At 41.7% G+C, this 21,674-nt stretch overlaps 1 protein-coding gene across 2 annotated transcripts; it reads right to left on the bottom strand.

Moving 5' to 3' along the window:
* Positions 1 to 2,030: 2,030 nt before the first annotated feature.
* LOC310742379 (17-beta-hydroxysteroid dehydrogenase 13-like) lies at positions 2,031 to 19,109 on the bottom strand. Of its 2 annotated transcripts, XM_083571801.1 has the most exons (7): positions 18,478 to 19,109; positions 16,297 to 16,404; positions 10,106 to 10,237; positions 8,798 to 8,904; positions 7,566 to 7,703; positions 4,108 to 4,218; positions 2,031 to 2,123 (listed from the first exon to the last, which is right to left on the bottom strand). In XM_083571801.1, exons 1-7 carry the CDS (start codon positions 18,733 to 18,735, stop codon positions 2,060 to 2,062), a joined length of 918 nt encoding a protein of 305 aa, XP_083427927.1. In that variant the 5' UTR covers positions 18,736 to 19,109; the 3' UTR covers positions 2,031 to 2,059. The 2 variants fall into 2 exon arrangements, with proteins under 2 accessions (XP_083427927.1, XP_083427928.1); XM_083571802.1 differs by lacking the exons at positions 16,297 to 16,404; positions 18,478 to 19,109 and adding an exon at positions 16,012 to 16,160.
* Positions 19,110 to 21,674: the final 2,565 nt, after the last annotated feature.

Raw genomic sequence — 21,674 nt, 5'->3', positions numbered from 1 at the left:
TACAGGATCAGGTTTAAGGTGCTGGTTTTAACCTTCAAAGCCCTATACGGCCTAGGACCCTCGTACCTATGGGACCGCCTCTCCTGGTATGCCCCACAGAGGAACTTACGGTCTTCAAATAAAAACATCTTGAAGGTCCCAGGCCACAGAGAGGTTAGGCTGGCCTCAACTAGAGCCAGGGCTTTTTCGGCCGCGGCTCCAACCTGGTGGAACGCTCTGTCACAAGAGACAAGGGGCCTGCAGGACTTGACATCTTTCCGCAGGGCCTGCAAGACAGAGCTGTTCCACCAGGCCTTTGGTCAGGGCTCAGCCTGACTCCCTCCTTTGGCAATCTTTACAAAACTTTAGTTTATGGTTGCCATCAATTTTGATTTTAATTAATTTTTATAATGTTTTTATAATGTTGCACTATTTTAGTGTTGTTAGCTGCCCTGAGCCCAGCTTCGGCTAGGGAGGGCGGGATATAAATAAAATTTATTATTATTATTATTATTATTATTATTATTATTATTAAAGTGTGGATCTGGTATTATGAAGATGATGTATAGATGGTATTTGACTCCTGTAAAATTAGCAAAGATGTATCATAATTGTGATAATACATGTTGGAAATGTAAAGAAAAGGAAGGAACATTCTTTCATATGTGGTGGACCTGCCCCAAGGTGAAAGACTTCTGGGAAAAGATTTATAATGAATTGAAAAAAATGTTGAAATATACATTTATAAAGAAACCAGAGGCCTTTCTTCTTGGAATAACAGGTTTGGAAAGAAAGATGTTAAACTATTTTTGTATGCCACAACTGCGGCTCGTATTTTGTTAGCTAAAAAGTGGAAAACTCAAGAATTACCAACAGTAGAAGAATGGCAGATGAAGATGATGGATTTTTTGGAGCTAGCCGATCTAACCGGAAGAGTCCGCGACCAGAAGGAGGAGGAACACCACGAAGAATGGAAGAAATTTAATGATTATTTAGCTAAATTTGTTAAGCCAAACTAACTGGAAATAGCTTCCAGATACTTAATGTGCTTAGGATTGTATTTATGTTAACTGATAAAATAATATGTTTAATACAAGAAGGAGAAGATTTAAAGATGTTAATGTTTAATTTAAAGGGTATCAAAATTGGGATTTGGAAAACCGTTATAAGGATATGCAATGAAATTCAACTAAGGGGAAATGAGAAAGTCGTTTTACAAAGTTAATAACTGTTATTTTCAATAAGGTTATGATTTATGTTTGTTATGTTTTGTTTGTTTTGTGTTTTTGTTTGTTGTTAATATTGTAAAAACCAATAAAATTTTTGGTAAAAAATAAAGTGTGGATCTGGTAGGTTCAGCTTTAAATGTTAACTGAATTGAATCTCTCCCCCACCTCTGAATCTGAGCCCAATAGTTTAATTGCCTATTAAATGTCTCTTATGAGAAATAAAAGCCCTTGAGCTTTTCTGAACACTCTTCTGCTTTCCCAGATACCTTTTTACTTCTTCCGGTAGGTTGTTATTTGAGCTGTTTCGGGAAACCTCCACCATCTTTGCAATCTACTGCTGCTCTAGTTGATATTTAAAGCTCTGGGTGGTTTTATTTTGCTGGGAAAGTTGTCGTAGTTATAATCATGCAACAAGGATTTTTGAAGAACCCGTTCTTTAGTAACTTAATATAATGAGTTTATTGGGGTGAAGGGAAAGCTATAGCTGTGAAGAGCACATAGCAGGTACTCCAAAGACTTTAACATGGCCTTGAGAAATTACAGCAGTTAAAATGCCCATTATTCCAGAACTTGCTTTTATTTTTCAGGTCTTGCCGGTTCATAACTTGCAATAAATAAGCTGCATAACGGTGCTAAGCAGGAGGAGACCACAGCTGCGATCTGATTGTGAGCATACCTGTTTTAGGACATGATAAAAGTGCTAAACAGTGAGAAAATAGTGGGGGGGAAATTACATTCGCTTCTGTGAAGTGAAAAAAGTATAATAATTTGCATATTTGTTCATGGAACAGAAGAAATGCACACAAACATTATTTCCATCATATTGTGGAATTAACCAATCGTTTAATCATTTAAATAGTTTGAAACAACATGACGGCATTCAAGACGGTATTGTAAGCACGTTCTGGCAAACACCTAGAAGACATAATGTAGGGTTGGGTTTACAATGGTACAGAAAACACTTCTATATGATTCTTATGGTTAGAGCTATTTCAGAATTACAAAGAAAGATCACAGCAATTATAATCTAATTAGCCTGATCTTGAAACACTGGCATTTATGGCTTATTTGTCTATTTGTCTATTTATTTATTTAATAAAATTTCTTTACCACTTGATTGTAAATAGTGGGTTACAAAACAAAACAAAAAGACACATTGAGCTCATATATATATATATATATAATTATAAACCACTTTTTTGAGTAAAAATACTTTCCCCGCCCCCAAATAAAACTCTCTCATACTAAGGTCAGTTGGTACTGCTGAGGGCTTGCTTTTCTGCAACCACCTGGAATTGGAACTAAAATTATCGTTACTACTGTTATTTATTAAAGAATTTTAAAAGCAAAGGGGTAAGGTAAAAGCAAAGGAGCTGGGTTCAGTTTAAGAATATTTATGGCATAAGCCCTTACTCTAAATGTGCTAGGGGTTTATTTTATCATTTATACATTCACTTTGGAGTCCCCCCCCCCCACTGCATTAAACAGAACAAAAGTAACATATGAAGGGTTGGGTCCGGACTAAGTTCTTCGAGGTTTAGTGCTGTTGGAATGAATGGGATAGGTTAGCCATAAATCACACTAATTTAAATGGGATTGAAACATGATTAGTCTGGGTCCAACTCAAAATCATTTACTCTGGAGTCATTTGAAAAGAACTGGATCTAATTCAGCTAAAATAATTTCTCGTTAACTGAACAATAACATTAGGTGTTCATAATATTTCCACAGGAGACATTCTCCTTTCCCTTTTCTTTAGGACCCTTGACATTTTGATGGGAAGAATAATAACCCAATGTGGAATAATGATAGTGGAGGCTGATGCCTCGTGGGCGGTAGGAAGGAATGCAGGAAGGTGAACAGCAATGATGAGCAGATCCGGCTAATTATGGTTTTGCCCATCCTCTTCTCTGCTAAGTTCTACAAAGGCAACACTGAGGCAAAGGAGGAGGAGGAGGCTGATAGGCAGTTCCACCCCCTAGGCTGGTTGTAAGGAGTTAGGCAGGCAGGGGCTAGCAGAGCGCAGACTGAGCTTGATGGACAGTGCCTTACTTGTCCTAATGGAATAGGAATATCCATGGAATAATGATAATACTCCAAATCAGCACACACACTGTACATCCCTCAGAAAATGGAACTAACGTTTCCTGGGATCGTACACACTGACAACAATGTCTTTTGGATAGTCAGACAAACAACAGCAACAACAGCAGACAGAAGGAAGTACAGTGGTACCTCGGGTTACAGACGCTTCAAGTTACAGACGCTTCAGGTTACAGACTCCGCTAACCCAGAAATAGTACCTCGGGTTAAGAACTTTGCTTCAGGATGAGAACAGAAATTGCGCAGCAGTGGCATGGCAGCTGCAGCGGGAGGCCCCATTAGCTAAAGTGGTGCTTCAGGTTAAGAACAGTTTCAGGTTAAGAACGGACCTCCAGAAGGATTTAAGTTCTTAACCCGAGGTACCACTGTACTTTTTTCACACGGTACACAGTTAAAACTATAGAATCTGCTTCCACAAGAGGCCACCAACTTGGAAGGCTTTAAATATTGAGGATAAGGCTTTCAGTGGCTATTGGACATTGCTGCTGTTTTCTGACTCTCCAAAAGAAAACACATCTGTTAAACCACTCAGAATAGCGGCATGCCCGACTGCTTGTCATGGAAATCACCTGTCTGGGATAGCAGTCAAATTTCCTCAAGGTAATCAGCCCAAATTATCCTGGTGCATTATAAAAGGTAGTAACATGGATTCACCTTTTCCTATTTTAGCATCTACATCTTTGTCAACATCTTAACTCTCCAGTTAATCATTTGCAATATAAATAATTTGCATTGCCAATTAGAAAGCCTGGGTTACAGCCAGACAAATAGAACACCTTATATACATTACACTTACTTCATAAGTTGGTGAAATTTGGCCCACCGTGGAACGAAAATCATTTTCTGGTTAGTAAGTATTCCTTCCATTAATGCTTTGGCTGAGTCTTCCACTTCTAGCAAAGGGCACCTGAAGTTATATGGAAAATAAATGTTTGTTTGCTTATTCGTTCCAATTTGTAGCCTGCTTTGTTCAAAGACCAAATCCGGCAGTAACTACCATACAGAGCCACAAGCAAGTGTTGTGGTGTATTCCTACACAAGTCCTGTGAAGCAACGGTGCTTCCACTTGAGACTTGCTCTATTCAACAAGCCTTGCATAGGAACAAAGGCAACTGTGATACCAGCGGTCTGTGAAGCTCAGTATTGTGTATACTCCAGGATTTCACATAGGATTCTCTCCTGGTCCTATTTGGAGATGTTGGGGATTGACAGTAAGAGCTGTTCGACAGTGGAATTTGCTGCCAAGGAGTGTGGTGGAGTCTCCTTCTTTGGAGGTCTTTAAGCAGAGGCTTGACAACCATATGTCAGGAGTGCTCTGATGGTGTTTCCTGCTTGGCAGGGGGTTGGACTCGATGGCCCTTGTGGTCTCTTCCAACTCTATGATTCTATGATTCTATGATTCTATGAAGTAGGCTTGTTTGCATGCGTAGCAGAAGCTCTACCACTGAACCCCAGCTTAGCATTAATGCCATTCTGCTTCTGTTCTGGGCAGCAGTGGAGCAAGCCGATTGGGCGCCTGGGGCAGCGCGTGTGCCCTGTGCCCAGGGACAGGGCCAGCTGCCCGCGGGGTGGGGTGAACTGGGGCAGGATGCCCTGCGGGGCCTCCAAGGAGTCTGCCTGCCTCCTCCCACTCAGCCGCCCTACAACTGAGGGGGAGGCGGCAGGCAGAGCCTGTGGGCGCCCAAACTATCATGTCACTCCCAGGAGAGACACGTCGCTCAGGTGCGCTGCAGGCCCCATGATGAGTGCTGCCTGGCATTTTGTCATCCTCAGTGGCGACACCTGGGGCAACCCGCCCCCACCGCACTTCGCCCATGGTTCTGGCCTCCAGCTAGTTCCAAGAGGAAGGGCTGAAGAGAATAGTAGTAGTAGTAGTAGTAGTAATAATAATAATAATAATAATAATAATAATAATAATAATAATAATTTATTATTATTTATACCCTGCCCATCTGGCTGGGTTTCCCCAGCCACTCTGGGCGGCTTCCAACAAAATATTAAAATACAATAGTCTGTTAAACATTAAAAGCTTCCCTAAACAGGGCTGCCTTCAGATGTCTTCTAAAAGTTTGTTTTTCTCTTTGACATCTGGTGGGAGGGCGTTCCACAGGGTGGGTGCCACTACTGGGAAGGCCCTCTGCCTGGTTCCCTGTAACTTGGCTTCTCGCAGCGAGGCAACCGCCAGAAGGCCCTCGGCGCTGGACCTCAGCATCCGGGCAGAACGATGGGGGTGGAGACCTTCAGGTATACTGGACCGAGGCCGTTTAGGGCTTTAAAGGTCAGCACCAACACTTTGAATTGTGCTCAGAAACATACTGGGAGCGAATGTAGGTCTTTCAAGACCAGCGTTATGTGGTCTCGGCGGCCGCCCCCAGTCACCAGTCTAGCTGTCGCATTCTGGATTAGTTGTAGTTTCCAGGTCACCTTCAAAGGTAGTCCCATGTAGAGCGCATTGCAGTAGTCCAAGCGAGAAATAACTAGAGCATGCCCCACTCTGGTGAGACAGTCCGTGGGCAGGTAGAGTCTCAGCTTGCGTACCAGAAGGAGCTGATAAACAGCTGCCCTGGACACAGAATTGACCTGCACCTCTATGGATAGCGGTGAGTCCAAAATGACTCCCAGGCTGCGCACCTGGTCCTTCAGGGGCACAGTTACCCCATTCAGGACCAGGGAATCCTCCACACCCGCCCGCCTCCTGTCCCCCAAAAAGAGTACTTCTGTCTTGTCAGGATTCAACCTTAATCTGTTAGCCCCCATCCATCCTCCAACCGCCTCCAGACACTCACACAGGACCTTCACCGCCTTCACTGGTTCTAGCACTCAGGTTTGGAGCCAAGTACCCCAAACTGGTGTTTGCCTGGCGTGCTCTGGTCCATGGAGTCACAAAGAGTCGGACACGACTAAACGACTAAACAACAACAACAACCCCAAACTGTTCATTAGCATTTCAGATTGTGAGGTTTAAACACCCCCAATGGACAATATTACAGGAAAGTCAGGACCTGACTGTCAACTCTTAACCTGAACACTTTTAACATTATATTCCCCACTCCCACACCCCTGTTTTTGAGAAGAGCCATCTGCTGTCTAGCACAAAGTGTTCAGGCTCAGAACTGGCCACTACAAAGCTTCCTTTTGCAGGATAGGTGCTACACCAGCCCCAACTCAGTACGGACAGTGAGAATTGCATTAGCAGAAGCACTGTGGGTTAAACCACTGGGCTTGCTGATCAGAAGGTCGGCGGTTCGAAGCTCCAGTTGCTCGGTCCCTGCTCCTGCCAACCTAGCAGTTCCAAAGCACATCAAAGTGCAAGTAGATAAATAGGTAAACGGGAAGGTAAACGGCATTTCCGTGCGCTGCTCAGGTTCGCCAGAAGCGGCTCAGTCATGCTGGCCACATGATCCGGAAGCTGTACACCGGCTCCCTCAGCCAATAAAGCGTGATGAGCACTGCAACCCCAGAGTCGTCCGCGACTGGACCTAATGGTCAGGGGTCCCCCTTTACCTTACCCTTCACAGAACAAAAAAATTTTTTTTCTTTCCAGTAGCACCTTAAAGACCAACTAAGTTAGTTCTTGGTATGAGCTTTCGTGTGCATGCACACTTCGTCAGATACACTGAAACAGAAGTTGCCAGATCCTTCTATATAGTGAGAAGGTGGGGAGGGGTATTACTCAGAAGGGTGGTGGGAATGGGTGGTTGGCAGATAGCTGAGATGAGCCTATTGCAGTCGTTAAGAGCCGTCAACAGGCTCATCTCAGCTATCTGCCAACCACCCATTCCCACCACCCTTCTGAGTAATACCCCTCCCCACCTTCTCACTATATAGAAGGATCTGGCAACTTCTGTTTCAGTGTATCTGACGAAGTGTGCATGCACACGAAAGCTCATACCAAGAACTAACTTAGTTGGTCTTTAAGGTGCTACTGGAAAGAAAAAAAATTTTTTTGTTTTGACTATGGCAGACCAACACGGCTACCTATCTGTAACTTCACAGAACACTTATTGTTTGTAACACAGGCTGCGTTCACCACCACCACCATCAAGAATTTTCCCATTTCGCATGTCAGATGTGAATTGAAATAAGCACAAGGTTGGTGCATGCTACTGCACACCATGTTCTGTCTTCTGAAGGAGAACCTTAGAACTTCTCACTACTTAAGAGAAACTGGAAAAAGGAGACACAAATGCATCAAAGAACAGTTAATGCAATGGGGCAGGTGGATACAAACTCCCTACCCTTATTATCACTTACCTTGCCTTAAGGAATTTTACAGAGTCAGTGTTCATAAAAACCGGGCACATGCATGTTGTTTCAATCCCATCCATTTTCAAAAGGCTCAGCTCCTCTTTCAGACTCTCATGAAATCCTACAGCACTCCACTTGCTTGAACTGAGGGAGGGGCGTGAGGTGAGGTTAGACATGATTTATGGGGAAATAGATGTCTTAGTTTTCACATGTTATTTATTTTAAAGTGTTTATAATCCGCTTAATTTTTAATATATATTAAAAAAATCCGAAGTAGTGTTTGACAAAATAAATAAACCGACAGTATCATTAAAACAAACATAAAACCATCACAACAGCAGTATAAAAGCATATAAAAACAAATAAAACCCCACGTTCAATGGAATAAGCTTAAATCAATGAAATTCAAACAAATTAGAAACAGGGTCTTATGGGTCAGGGAAACCCCATGTAAAAAAGGTGTGGGAAGAAGTCAGCATTGCGCTAAGGCAACCATTTTGTAAATGGTTCCCCCTTCCCTCCCTATATACACTGTTCTGGGTTTTTTCTCCAAGCCAATTTCAGGGTGTTCTGAGTTGGTGGCACAGAGGGTAGAACCGTGTTGTGAAAATGGAAGTCCTTTGCTGATGAGGTGCCTTCTCTTAATCCTGCCTTATGTCTTTGCACAATGTCTGAAGCAATTGGTGGTTGCTGCTTCCCATACAGTGAAGGGAAGGGCATTGCGTAGGACAGAAGAGAATGGTGGAAGAGAACGTTTTCAGGTTGCCACCCTGTGATATTCTTTCATTTATGCTTATTATGGTATAGCATCCAAATAGTTTATTCCCCATCTCCTTAAAAGCACACAAACACACACATCCCTTTATTTATTTCAGATGTAATCCCTTCTTTTTTTAAAGTAAGACCTATTTCAAATCAGCACACAATTATTATTTTTGAAAACCAATCTGATTTTTATTTTAATTAGCTAAGTTATTCTCCAAGACCCTGATTGGGAATGTGGAGGACCTGCAAAGTTTGGACCAAGAACTCCATTTTTGAGCGGTCAAATTCTTGTTTGGAATTCCCTCTTTCTTGGGACTTTGCTCATGTGCATCTCCCGTGTGAATCAGGAATCCGCCATGTTAGCTAAACATCTCTCTAAACAAGTGTCTCCTAAACGTACAACAATTGCGGACCCCTTTTGAGCTGCGCTTGAACTTGCTACCCTGAGGAAAGAAAATCACAGTGATTCATACCTGTAGCAAACCATGTATGGAACGCCTAAATGCCCAGCGAATGAAGCAACTGTGACAATATGTCCATGATTGTTTTTAATCATTGGTGTCAGGAATGCTTTAACTGTCTTGAATGCAAATTAAAACAAACAAAGAACGAAAATGAAAAGTTAGAAGCTAATGGTTCCAAAATGTTCAGTCAGAAATCTGTCTGGGGGAGCTTTTGCCCTCCAGATGTTGTTGGACTCCAGTTCCCATCAGCCTTAGCCTTCACATCATATGGTTAGGGATGATGGGAATTGTAGTCCATGGGAGTTGGTGACCCAGAGGGCCAAATGTTCCCCAGGCCTCATATAAGCACTATGATTAAGAAGAAAGGCATGAGAGTGAGCAGGCGGATCCTGGACCACGCCAAAATCTGGAAGTAACCTGCTGTTTGCTGAAGGGACCATAGCAGCATTTGCCAATCCAGCATAGCCAATGATCAGGGATGATGGGAGTTGTAGTCCAACAACATTTTTGAAGACAAAGAGTTTACTATCTCTGGGTTAAAGAAATGGAAAAAAGGGAGGATCCTTGATCACCTCGTACGGCAGACTGAAAACAATCAGAAACTTAAGGTTTATTAAGTTTGTTTTAATCACATTTGAGTGGTGTCCCACTTTTTATCAAAGTGTTGTGTGACTGATACTTAGACTAAGCAATGAAGATTTTATACTTTGTGAACATTTTAGAGATCCTGATCCCCCATCCCCCACAAGTCTCCAATTATTATCTGCTTCCATGGGTGCTGAACATTTCCATGAAAGAGGAAGGGGGGGTATAGTCAGTCCAGCACAAATTTTTAATAGATTCATGTAACTGATTAATCCCAGGGGTGGCCATTGTAGTGCTCTCTAGACATTGTTGGACTACAACTCTCATCATTGACTATGCTTGCTGAGGGTCCAAACACATTTAGGGTTGATTTACTCGCATAGTTTTTAACGTTAAGGAAGGGTTAAGTAATGGTTTTCATATGGATACATGACGCCCTACTTTTTACCTTGTCTTTTTTATTGCTTAATTTTTAATCGTTTTATGCTTCTATATTGCATTATGAACATAAAAAGCAGGACGTCATGCCTCCATCATACCACAGTGTTGGGAGCTGGCCATATACACAGCTGGAGAATAAAGTGATGGTTGGCTTCAGTTTCCAGGAGAGTCCCAAACCAAGAAAAAGGAAGCAGGTAGAAGGAAGCCAGAAAGGTAGAGGCTGAAAAATGGAGATAGACTGGTGGGGGGAAGGGGAGCAGATATAAATTCAGTAAGTAATAATAATATTACCCAGAAATGAGCAAGAACATTAATGTCGAACATGTTCTGGATCAGCTCATCCTTGGTTGAACACAGTACTGCTACTTTTGTTGCTGCAGCGTTATTTATCAAGATGCTCACATCTCCAATTTCTTTTTTCACCTATAACAAATTTAAAAGCACTAATGAAAGAAAAGCAGCCTTCTTTAAGAACTTAGAAATAAAGCTGATGGAATATCTGGAAGACAAAATAATATTAATCAGGGATTTAAATGGGTAATTGACCCGCAATTAGATAGGTCTGGAGGAAATAAAAACCAAAGGAAATTACCACCCACCTTTCTAAAAATGACTGAAAATTTAGATTTAGTAGATTCATGGAGATACAAGCAAAGAATAAAGAATATACATACTATTCCAAACCAAACAAATTGGCTAGCAGGATAGATGCCATTTAGATTTCCAAAGAGCTGCTAGGAAGGATTGAAGAGGTACAAATTCTTCCAGAAACAATTTTGGACCACAACCCAGTTTTGTTGAGAATAAAACCAGATTGGACAACAGGAATGCGGAGATGGAAACTAAATGAACTTCTATTGAAACATGAAAAGATAGTAGAGGGTGCAAAAAAAAAAATATTGAAAGAATATTTTGAATTGAACAACAAACAAGTTAGTGATGTAAGAACAATATGGGACGTGAGCAAGGCGGTCATCAGGGGATATTTTATAAAACAAAATGTGCTATTAAGAAAAGAAAATGAAAAAGAAAAAACAGGATTGTTGGAGGAAATAAAGGAAAAAGAAAAAGAATTAAATAAACAACCAAGCGATGACAAAATTAAAAGAGAAATTAAACTATTGCAGGCAGAATACAAATCAAAAATAGAGCAAGAAATGGAATCAAATTTGAGAATGGGTAAATAAAATAATTTTGAGTTTGCCAACAAACCAAGTAAATACCTGGCATGGCAACTCAAAAAGAGGAGAAATGAAAAACAAATAAATAGAATAAAAATAAATGAGAAATGTATAGATGATCCTAAGATAATAATGCAAAAATTTGTAAAATATTATGGAGATTTGTATAAGAAAGAAGTAGATATAGGGGGGAAAGTTGAAGATTATCTATGCCAACAGAAAATCCCAGAGATTAAGAAAGAGAAACTTCAAATATTGGATGCCCCAATAGCAGAAGCAGAAATTAAGAAAGCTACCCAGAAAGTTAAAGTAGGCAAAACACCTGGCCCAGACGGCCTCCCAGCGGAATATTATAAAAAAAATGGAAGCAATATTAATTACACCACTTACTGAAATAATGAATAACATCTGCAATCAAGGGAAAGTACTTGATTCGTGGAAAGAAGCATACATAACCGTCATACCCAAACAGGGAGGGGACCCAGAGTTAATGACTAAGTATAGGCCAATATCTCTTTTAAATTATGATTACAAAATCTTTCCTAACATATTGGCAAATAGGCTCAGAGAGGTCATTAAAGATGTTATTCATCCAATTCAAGCTGGAATCCTCCCTGGCAGACAAATCTCAGGAATACAAGAAACATCATAGACATATTAGAATATCCAGAAGCAAATAGTGATAAGAAGGCAGCTTTACTACTACTTGATGCTGAAAAAGGATTTGATAAGGTCTCTTGGTTTTACATGAAAAAACAACTGGAAATAATGAATTTTGGAATACAATTTAAGAAGGGAATAGAGGCAATATATGAACAGCAGATGGCTAGACTTCTAATAAATGGTAACCTCACAGAGAACATCTCCATCAGAAAAGGGACGAGACAGGGATGCCCTCTGTCACCCTTGTTATTTATAACAAGGCTTTGCGTTGCTTTTGCTGAAGCGTGGAGAGCAAGAGGGGTCGGTGCGCAGGGCCAGGGCCCCTCTCGCTCTCCAGGCTTCAGGGATAGCCGCCTGAAGCCTTTGGAGCGCAGCGGGAACTCACGCTGCACTCCAAAGGCTTCGGGTTCCTTTTGCTGAAGGCGGGAGAGCAAGACTCTCCTGGCTTCAGCAGAGAGGGAGAGCTGCGCAGCGCCCCTTCAGCGAAGCAGGAGGAGAAATGGAAGGGGCTCCGTTTCTCCTGCCGCTTCGCTGAAGGGGCGCTGAGCAGAGAGGGGGAGATTTTTTTTTCTTGTTCTCCCCCTCTAAAACAAGGTGCGTCCTATGGTCGGGTGCGTCCTATAGAACGAAAAATACGGTAATTTTTATTAAAGGAAAAAATATCTCATGAATCTATGAATATCTTTTGGAATGGGAAACAAAAGAAGAACAAGTCAAGTCAGTTATGGTGAAATGAGCACATGATTTTGGATGCAACATATATATGAACCAATGGGAGAGATTGTGGAAGGCAGATATTAAATTCACAGCATGCTATAACCTTTGGGAGAACATCATGAAGATGTTATATAGATGGCATCATACCCCCTTGAAACTAGTGAAAATGTATAAAGGAGGGTCACTGATTTGTTGGAGATGTAAAATAGATGTGGGGCCATACTACCACATGAGGTGGACTTGTGCAATCATTAGGGAATTCTGGGATAATATCCATAATGAATTTTTTTTAATAAATATTTATTCGATTTTTCAATTTTATACAAACAAAAAAGAAAAAGAAAAAGAAAAATATTAAAAGCAAATCAATTTCAATATCAATTTTCAATAACATGTTTCTTTGACTTCCTCATACCTCCCCTTCTTGTTTTCTAGTTCAAAATAATTATCCAACAAATCCTAATCTCTTAACATTCCTTTTAACTAACACCTTATTTTCCAATCAACTTTTTTAAATTTTATAACTTAAACAATATTTATCCCATTTCTTTTTATCATAACAGCTAGAGACCACATAGATTCAACCCAGCATCTTTCAAAGTTCATTAATTTTGCAATATTTCTGTAAATAGTCCTTAAATTTCTTCCAGTCTTCTTCTGCCGACTCTTCTCCCTGGTCGCGGATTCTGCCGGTCATTTCTGCCAATCCCATACAGTCAATCAACTTCATCTGCCATTCTTCCAGAGTGGGTAGATCTTGCGTCTTCCAGTGCTTTGCGATAAGTATTCTTGCTGCCTTTGTAGCATACATAAAAAAAGTTCTGTCCTTCTTTGACACCAAATGGCCGACTATGCCCAAGAGAAAAGCCTCTGGTTTCTTAATATCCATAATGAATTTAAGAAATTATTCAGACTCACTTAAAAAACAACAACCAGAGATCTTTCTTTTAGGCATTTTACCATTAGAAATTAAAAAAGACATAAGACCACTGTTCATGTATGCCATCACAGTAGCAAGAATTCTTGCGGCGAGGAAGTGGGAAAACGAAACAATACCGACAATCACAGATTGGCAGATACTCATGTTAGAATATTTACAACTAGCAAAACTGACGGGAAGAGTTAGAGGAGTATTGAAGCAGAAAATATTTGGAGAATGGAGAATATTGAAGGATTATATAAGATCATATTCTACCAACCACACCATATTAGCAGAACTTGAGTGATACTTGTAAACACAACAAATACTGTTTGTGGGGTAGACGGGAACAATATTAAAGAATATAAAACTGTGCAAAAAAAACCAATAGTATAAACAGTACATTGAGAATGATTGGAAGACTTGTTTTCTCAGAAGTCTGGTTTATTTAAGTATTAATTAGGAAGATTAAGATTTTTTTTTATGCACGTAAATCTGCTTTTTCTGCTTTCTTTTTTCTGTATTTTCTTCTTTTCTCTTTTCTTAATTGTTTTTTCTTTAATTTTCTTTTTGTAGTTTGAGATTGTAAATTCTTTGTATATGTGTGCAATTTAAATTAATAAAGATTAATTTTTAAAAAATAAAGAAATAAAAGGACAATTTATGAAACTTCACACAGAGTTCAGTGCTAGATTGGCACATGATAAGACCACCCTCATCCACAACTTGATTCTAGATGAGGGGGCTGATCTTCAATACTATTTAATATTCATAGGAAGCAGAGGGAAGTGAGAAGGATCAAGGTGTGATAGGTATGCTGATGACATCCAGTGGCCATGCAATGCTTGGGTTGGTGCCTGGATGCAATAAGGAGAAACAAGCTGAACTTGAATCTTGGCAAGCTGGAAGCACTGTGGGTGTATAGTAATTCCCATTTCTGAGAAATTAGTATGACAACAATGATTGCTGCACTCTCCCTGAAGAAGCAGGTTTGCAGTCAAGGGGTACTTCTGTGTCTGGCTTTGGTACCGGGTAGCCCCAGTGGCTAGAAGTGCTCTTTGTGACCTGAGACTTGTACAACAAGTACGGCCATTCCCAAACTGTTGGTGCTGACCTTTAAAGCCCTAAACGGCCTCGGTCTGGTATACCTGAAGGAGCGTCTCCACCCCCATCGCTCTGCCCGGACACTGAGGTCCAGCTCCGAGGGCCTTCTGGCAGTTCCCTCGCTGCAAGAAGCCAAGTTACTGGGAACCAGGCAGAGGGCCTTCTCGGTAGTGGCACCCGCCCTGTGGAACGCCCTCCCCCCAGATGTCAAAGAGGAAAACAACTGCCAGACTTTTAGAAGACATCTGAAGGCAGCCCTGTTTAGGGAAGCTTCTACAGTGGTACCTCGGGTTACATATGCTTCAGGTTACATACGCTTCAGGTTACACACTCCGCTAACCAAGAAATAGTGCTTCAGGTTAAGAACTTTGCTTCAGGATAAGAACAGAAATCGTGCTCTGGCGGCGCGGCGGCAGAAGGAGGCCCCATTAGCTAAAGTGGTGCTTCAGGTTGAGAACAGTTTCAGGTTAAGAACAGACCTCCGGAACGAATTAAGTACTTAACCTGAGGTACCACTGTAATGTTTAACAGACCATTGTATTTTAATATTTTGTTGGAAGCCACCCAGAGTGGCTGGGGAACCCCAGCCAGATGGGCGGGGTATAAATAATAAATTATTATTATTCTTATATAAAGCCTGGCCACAGTAGTCCATGCACTGGTTACTTCAAGACCGGATGCAATGCACTCTATGCGGGGCTTCCCTTGCACTTGATCTGGAAGCTGCAGTTTGTGCAGAATGCTGCAGTGCAATTGCTGACAAGGGCGAGACCCTATCAGCGTATAATTCCTCTGCTCAGAGACCTACACTGGTTGCTGATTTGCTACCAGAGCAAGTTCAAGTTATTAGTGTATATAAAGCCCTTAACAGCTTGGGACCAGCTTCCCTGTGAGATAACCTTACCTCATATATGCCCGCTTAACCTCTTCGATCTACGGAACTGGTACTGTTACAGGTGCCACACAATACCCACTCTGCATTTGTAAGAAATCTATCATTTCGTGTGGCAGCAGTGGCGTAGCGTGGGTTGTCAGCACCCGGGGCAAGGCAAGTAATTTGCGCCCCCTAACCCGTGGATTTGCGCCCCCTAACCCGTGGATTTGCGCCCCCTAACCCATGGATTTGCCCTAACCCCAGATGTTGCGCCCGGTGCGGCCCGCCCCCCTGCACCCCCCACGCTACGCCACTGTGTGGCAGCACCCACACTTTGGGACTCCCACCCTATTGATACCAGGCAGGTGCCTTCACTGCACTCTTTTCAGAACCTGATAAGAACTCTTTTGTTTAGAGAAGCCTATCGAGACATTGTAGAACGTTGACATGTTTTTATCTGGTTTTTAGCAGACTGTATTGTTGATGTTTTTTAAAAATGTTTTAAATAGCTTTTTAAAAACTTTTTAAAACTTTGTTTTATTATTATTACTTTGGTAAAGACTAAAGGTTTTATTACAATCAAGTTTTATACGACTCTTGTGAAAATTTAAATTTATTTTATCATTCTAAATAAAATAATTCAAAAGGTGCATTCGATGAGGTCAGGGGGAAAGAGGATATCCTATGAAAGAACCTCAGCTTTTCCAGCACAGGCCCGTTCATTTAGGATGTTTCTAACCTGCTGATCCTCTGAGTTGCCAGGAATGGCAAGCATGGTTCCTCGTCCTCATTTTCTTCTTACAACTCCGTGAGGTAGATCAGGTTGGCTGAATGGGGAAATTGAACCCAGCTCTCTATATTCCTAGTCCAGGACTCTGAGTGCTACACACTACTCTGGACGTTCACTTAATGCAAATCAGGCATACATCTCCTCCTGTGCCAAGTGTTGGGGAGCATGCAAGGTCATCCCACGATGACCCAACAGGCTTGGAAAAAGTTTGGAAACATCTCATAGGAATCTTACTTTATCTGCAACACTGTAGATTTCCGTCCTGTTCCTGCAGTCCACGACAAAAGCGTGTGCAATGGCACCCAACTTTCTGCATTCCTCAGCTGTTTCCTCAACACCTTCCTAGCGGGAGAAAACATCTATAAACATCTATAACCCACAGGTATGATGCTAGCATATTCACGGCATAAACAAAAGACCTGTACAGGGAAGACGTGCTGCGTGTGCCAAATTTTAATGAACCATAGTTTAATATACAACAGAGGGAAGGGAAGCAAAACTGAGGCAGGAATGAGCAGTGGGATGTGCATTTATTTCTGTTACGCAAAGAGGGGTTTCCTTCTTCCCTGTGTTAATTGCACTGCCAGGGATGCAGCTAATAAACGAGGGATAGACAACACTACCAAACCATTCTACGTTCTAAATCTTATATAAATAATCCAAAAATTGGGAGAACAATGTACAAGATCTACTACAGAAGCCACAAACAGAAAACTCATTCAGATTGTGTCCAAAAGGAAGGTTCAGTCTTTAAAGTTCCTTTAGCCAGGTTCCTGTAGATATCAACAAAGTTAAGTTTGATCAAACGAAGTGTCGGTGATGTTACGCACAAGAGTTAGACAGGGTGCCAGCGTTTGTCACCTGTTTCGCCCATAAAGAGTCTCAGGCTTCTTCAGTAAATTCTCTCTCAGGAAATTCTCCCTCAAGATTTTGGGTATTTACATACATTCACTGGTGATATAAACCAAAACCCGATTAACCTTTAAAAATTCATTATATAATTTCTGAGAGGATAAATACAAAAATCAATATTTAGAACGTAGAATGGTTTGGTAGTGTTTTGTGTGCCGCTTATGTCTGCTTACTTTATACTGGTCTACTACGAGAATACTACAAGGGACGCGGATGGCGCAGTGGATTAAACCACGGAGCCTAGGACTTGCTGATCAGAAGGTCAGCGGTTCGAATCCCCACAACGGGGTGAGCTCCCGTTGCTCGGTCCCTGCTCCTGTCAACCTAGCAGTTCGAAAGCGTGTCAAAGTGCAAGTAGATAAATAGGTACCACTCCAGTGGGAAGGTAAACGGTGTTTCCGTGAGCTGCTCTGGTTTGCCAGAAGCAGCTTAGTCATGCTGGCCACATGACCCGGAAGCTGTACGCCCGGCTCCCTTGGCCTATAGAGCGAGATGAGCGCTGCAACTCCAGAGTCAGCCATGACTGGACCTAATAGTCAGGGGTCCCTTTACCTTTACCTTACTATGAGAATTGGCAGCATAGGTTCATTTCCAATAAACAAGGGATAGGCAGACCTGAAGCGGGAGGCAAGAGGTAAAGGAGAACAGAAGGGAACATGTGGCCACATCTCTCTCTTTCTCTCTAGGGCAGGCAACAAGGTGTAGCAGTCCTCCAGCCCACCCCAATCCTCAGTTCCAATTGTTTTTAAGCACTTAATAATAATTCATCTCCATCTGGAAGGGGCAGACTTTGGTAATCTTTAGTAATATGGCACCCTGAGTGATGCCAAGATTTGGCACCCCAAAATGAATCTTCTCAGTTATGGGCCGTCTCAATTTTGCACCCCTTCGGCTCGGCACTCCTTTGCAGGAGAACCGCCCGCACCACCCAAAATCCACCGCTGCATCTGGTGTTGGGCACCAGGCTGTCATCTGAAACACTCTGAGGGATTTTCAACACACACACACACACACACACACACACACACACACACACACACAGAAATGTCCATGCAAACAATTGTATCCCTTCCTTGGTCAAAAGCCAAAGGCTGGCACTGCAGCAGGAATCTTGCTGGAACAACCTGGGATAACCTTGGGCGCTGGAACAACCTGGGATAACTCTGGACGTCTTGTGAAGCCTTGGCAGTGCACGCACCGTCAGCAGCCTCCCCCCCTTCCCAAGGAACTGTGGGATTTGTGTCTCTCTGAGGGGAATAGGGGGTCTCCTCAGAACTTTTAGCATTCTTAACAAATGGCAATTCACATGATGCTTTGGGGGAAGCCATGGCTGTTTAAAGTATGGTACTGCTTTAAATTAATAGTGAAGACATGGCCTTAGGTCTGGTTTGCAAATTGGCAAGCCCTGTAATAAATTGAAAGCATTTTTGGACGCTGCACTGCAACATTTACCACTGCCTATTGATACTCAGGATTGAGGGTAGAATAATAACACACACCTACCTTGTTGATATCCCAAAGAACCAGCTTGCTTTGGCGTTTGGCAAACTCATGGGCCGTTGCTCTTCCAAGCCCATGGGCAGCTCCGGTGATCAGAACAATCTCTCCACGAACAGATTTTCTCCTTTTCGGAATAAAGAGTTTCACCAATGCTTCCAAGAGTGAATAAATGCATATGACTAAAGTCTTGAGGACTAGATGGATGACAAGCACCACTCTCCATATTAGAGGCTTTCTGCCCTGCAGCTGCTTATTGTGCATTCTGGCAAAAGAAACTCTTCAGGTAGTTAATGCTATAAAGAAGCAGTGAGTGGACATGAATCCTTGAAATGCAGGGAGTTGGCAGTACCCACGCCCTGAAGAATTAGGATGGCTGTTCCTCTTGTCGTCAGCTTCAGAAGTACAGCTAATAAGAATATGCTGCAATAGTCACCTCTGCTGCAACGTTCTATTGCGTATATGCGCAAAGGCAGCCTATGTGTTACTCAAATTTAGAATGTAGGACGTGGTGCTACTAGGTGTAGGAAAATCTGTCCACTTCAATGTGTCTCAGTTTCTCATTTTCCCAATCTGAAATTCAGTTCTCTACATTTCCACATCAGTTTGCAAATATATATTTTTTTAAATGTCTCAGGAGTATTCACCAGCATTTTAGTGCAAAATTCTCCTGATGTACCGTAATTTTTGTATGTGGTTGTACCTAACACATTCATTTTTGCAAAGCCATTTCCCCATATGTAATGCTTTGTGGGGAAGTTATTTTCCCAAATATATGCATCTTTTTTGCAGACTTGATCTTCACATATGCATTGTTGTATACTTAATTAGCATGGTGAACTACATTTAGAAGTGTGATGTTCTGGGGGGGCCGCTATGGGCGCTTTGAAAGATGGCCGACAATACCATCTCTCCAGCTCACACGAGGTAATTAAGAGGCTAATGATGGGAGTAAATTAGCCTCCCGAATTTTCCCAGGGGATGGGAAAATGCTGCCTCGTCCACAGTTGCCAATAAATCACCCCAGAGTTCGAAAGAAGGAGGGGGTGGGGGCACTGGACGGAAAGCCCTCGAGTGAGTTTTTGGATCTCCTGGATGCTACTTCTGATGGCGATCCTAGTTGCATTGCTCAAGATAAATAATTGGAGAAGAGTAAATGCACATGTTTCGAGTGAAGGAAAGGATGTACTGATTGCTAATTAAATCGACCACTGAGAAGCTGAGTGACGGGTTGGACTGAACAGAAGACTACATCAAAGAATCACAGCTATGTCGGTATGTTGAAATGGATTGGAAAGGGGAAAAAAAAACTTTTCTCTTTTTTAATATGATTTACCTAACAACAACCCCCCAAGAAGAACCACCACATGATTGATAGCAAGTGAGATTGGAAAATAAACTGTGTGGAAACAAAATTATTAACCAAAGGCTTTGTTTTGCGGAAGATCTGGAAAGGAAACAAAAGGCTTTTGGTGTGACGCAGTTCTAATTGGGAACCGCCATCATGAGACAGACTTTGTTGCAAGATTTATAGTCAAAGGGGGAGATGTGCTACAGTTTTGTTATGATATTTGAATTCCACGGCTGATTTGGGAACAACTCCCCTGGAAAGGCTGATTTATGGAGCAACTGGTCTGGGAAAGTTAATGAGCAGACGCTTAGACTGTATTTTATGGGAACTGTCGAAATGGCGCCTGCCATTTGAATAGGACTTTTGGATCAGCGTGAAAATCCACACAGGACTATAATAATGTTTGCTTCAACTCACTTGTGGAGATAACTCAGAGAGTATTAAGAAGAAAAATGATAACAACTAGAAGATTGGAAGACGGGATTTGTAAAGGATAACAACAAAGAGATGGAAAGATGGGACTTCTGAACATCAAAGCAGCAGAAATATGAGATGATTGGACCCTTTCTGAACTCGAAGCATGGGTACCCCCAACAAAAATTTAAAATTCGGCTAAATATTTGGAGTTTATTATGTATCGGTATAATTTGGAATTAATGTGATATGATTGGTTTGTTAATTGGAAATTTAATAAAAAATATTTTTAAAAAAGAAGTGTGACATTCTGGGAATGGAATGCTGTGGCTGAAGAGGATTTCTTATTTACCGCCACCAGCCAGACTTTGGTGCACGTAAAACGGCAGGAGCGATAAGTAGTATTTGTGGAATATTGATTTATAACTAATGATTTTTGTGGGCTGACAAAGTGAAGAGTAATTCGACTTGACATTTGGGAATATGTTCTAGTTAAATAAAAGTCTAAGCAGGAATTGAAGTATGTACAGCCGCTGGGAAATGAAGAAGGAGGAAAATAATGATAAAATGCTAAAACATTTTAAGTATTGAAATGGAATTAGGAAATGTATGTTACACTGAGCAAGTAAAGGAGGGAAGAGAAACACTCTGAAAGTAAGATGGGAAGTCAACTTTTAAAGTTTGTACTAAATTTAAATTAATCTGTTGTTAATTTGTTAATTTTTTTGAAAAGCAATAAAAATTAATTGGCATAAAAAGAGAAGGATTTGCTGCATTCAGCAGCAGGGATTGCCTTGCAAGGTCCCACAATTATTTGATCCTACTCCAACACTTAACAGCTGTTTGAAGATCGCCAGATTGTGGGAGGCTGGTCTACATTATGCATACTTGGGAGATGGCAAACAACTGCAGAATGTGCCATATGCTTCTTGTGACTGTTGCAAATATAAGATCAGCCCCAGGCTGAGGTTCCACAGCTGAACTGCTCTGCCCATGTTTTCTCCTCATGTTCCTCCAAAATCGACTGTCCCGTAGTCTAAGCCAATAAAATTCGAGCTATTCCTCCTTTGAGATCTTGAGCGCCATGTTTTGAAACAAGTGAAGTACAGTGGTACCTCAGGTTACATACGCTTCAGGTGACAGACTCCGCTAACCCAGAAATAGTGCTTCAGGTTAAGAACTTTGCTTCAGGATGAGAACAGAAATTGGGCTCCCGCGACGCAGCAGCAGCAGGAGGCTCCATTAGCTAAAGTGGTGCTTCAGGTTAAGAACAGTTTCAGGTTAAGTACGGACCTCCGGAACGAATTAAGTACTTAACCTGAGGTACCACTGTAATACACATTTCCTCATAAAAGGGGGGCTGGGTTGAAAGAACTAGAGTCTTAAGTTACCTAATTGTACCACTAATCAGATGGCAAGATTCAAATCCCTAACTAAA

The sequence above is a fragment of the Podarcis filfolensis genome, assembly GCF_964270895.1.
Source record: "Podarcis filfolensis genome assembly, chromosome: 9".
Taxonomy (NCBI): domain Eukaryota; kingdom Metazoa; phylum Chordata; class Lepidosauria; order Squamata; family Lacertidae; genus Podarcis; species Podarcis filfolensis.
Note: the sequence above shows the minus strand (reverse complement) of the source record. Positions and strands in the feature narration are given on the sequence as shown.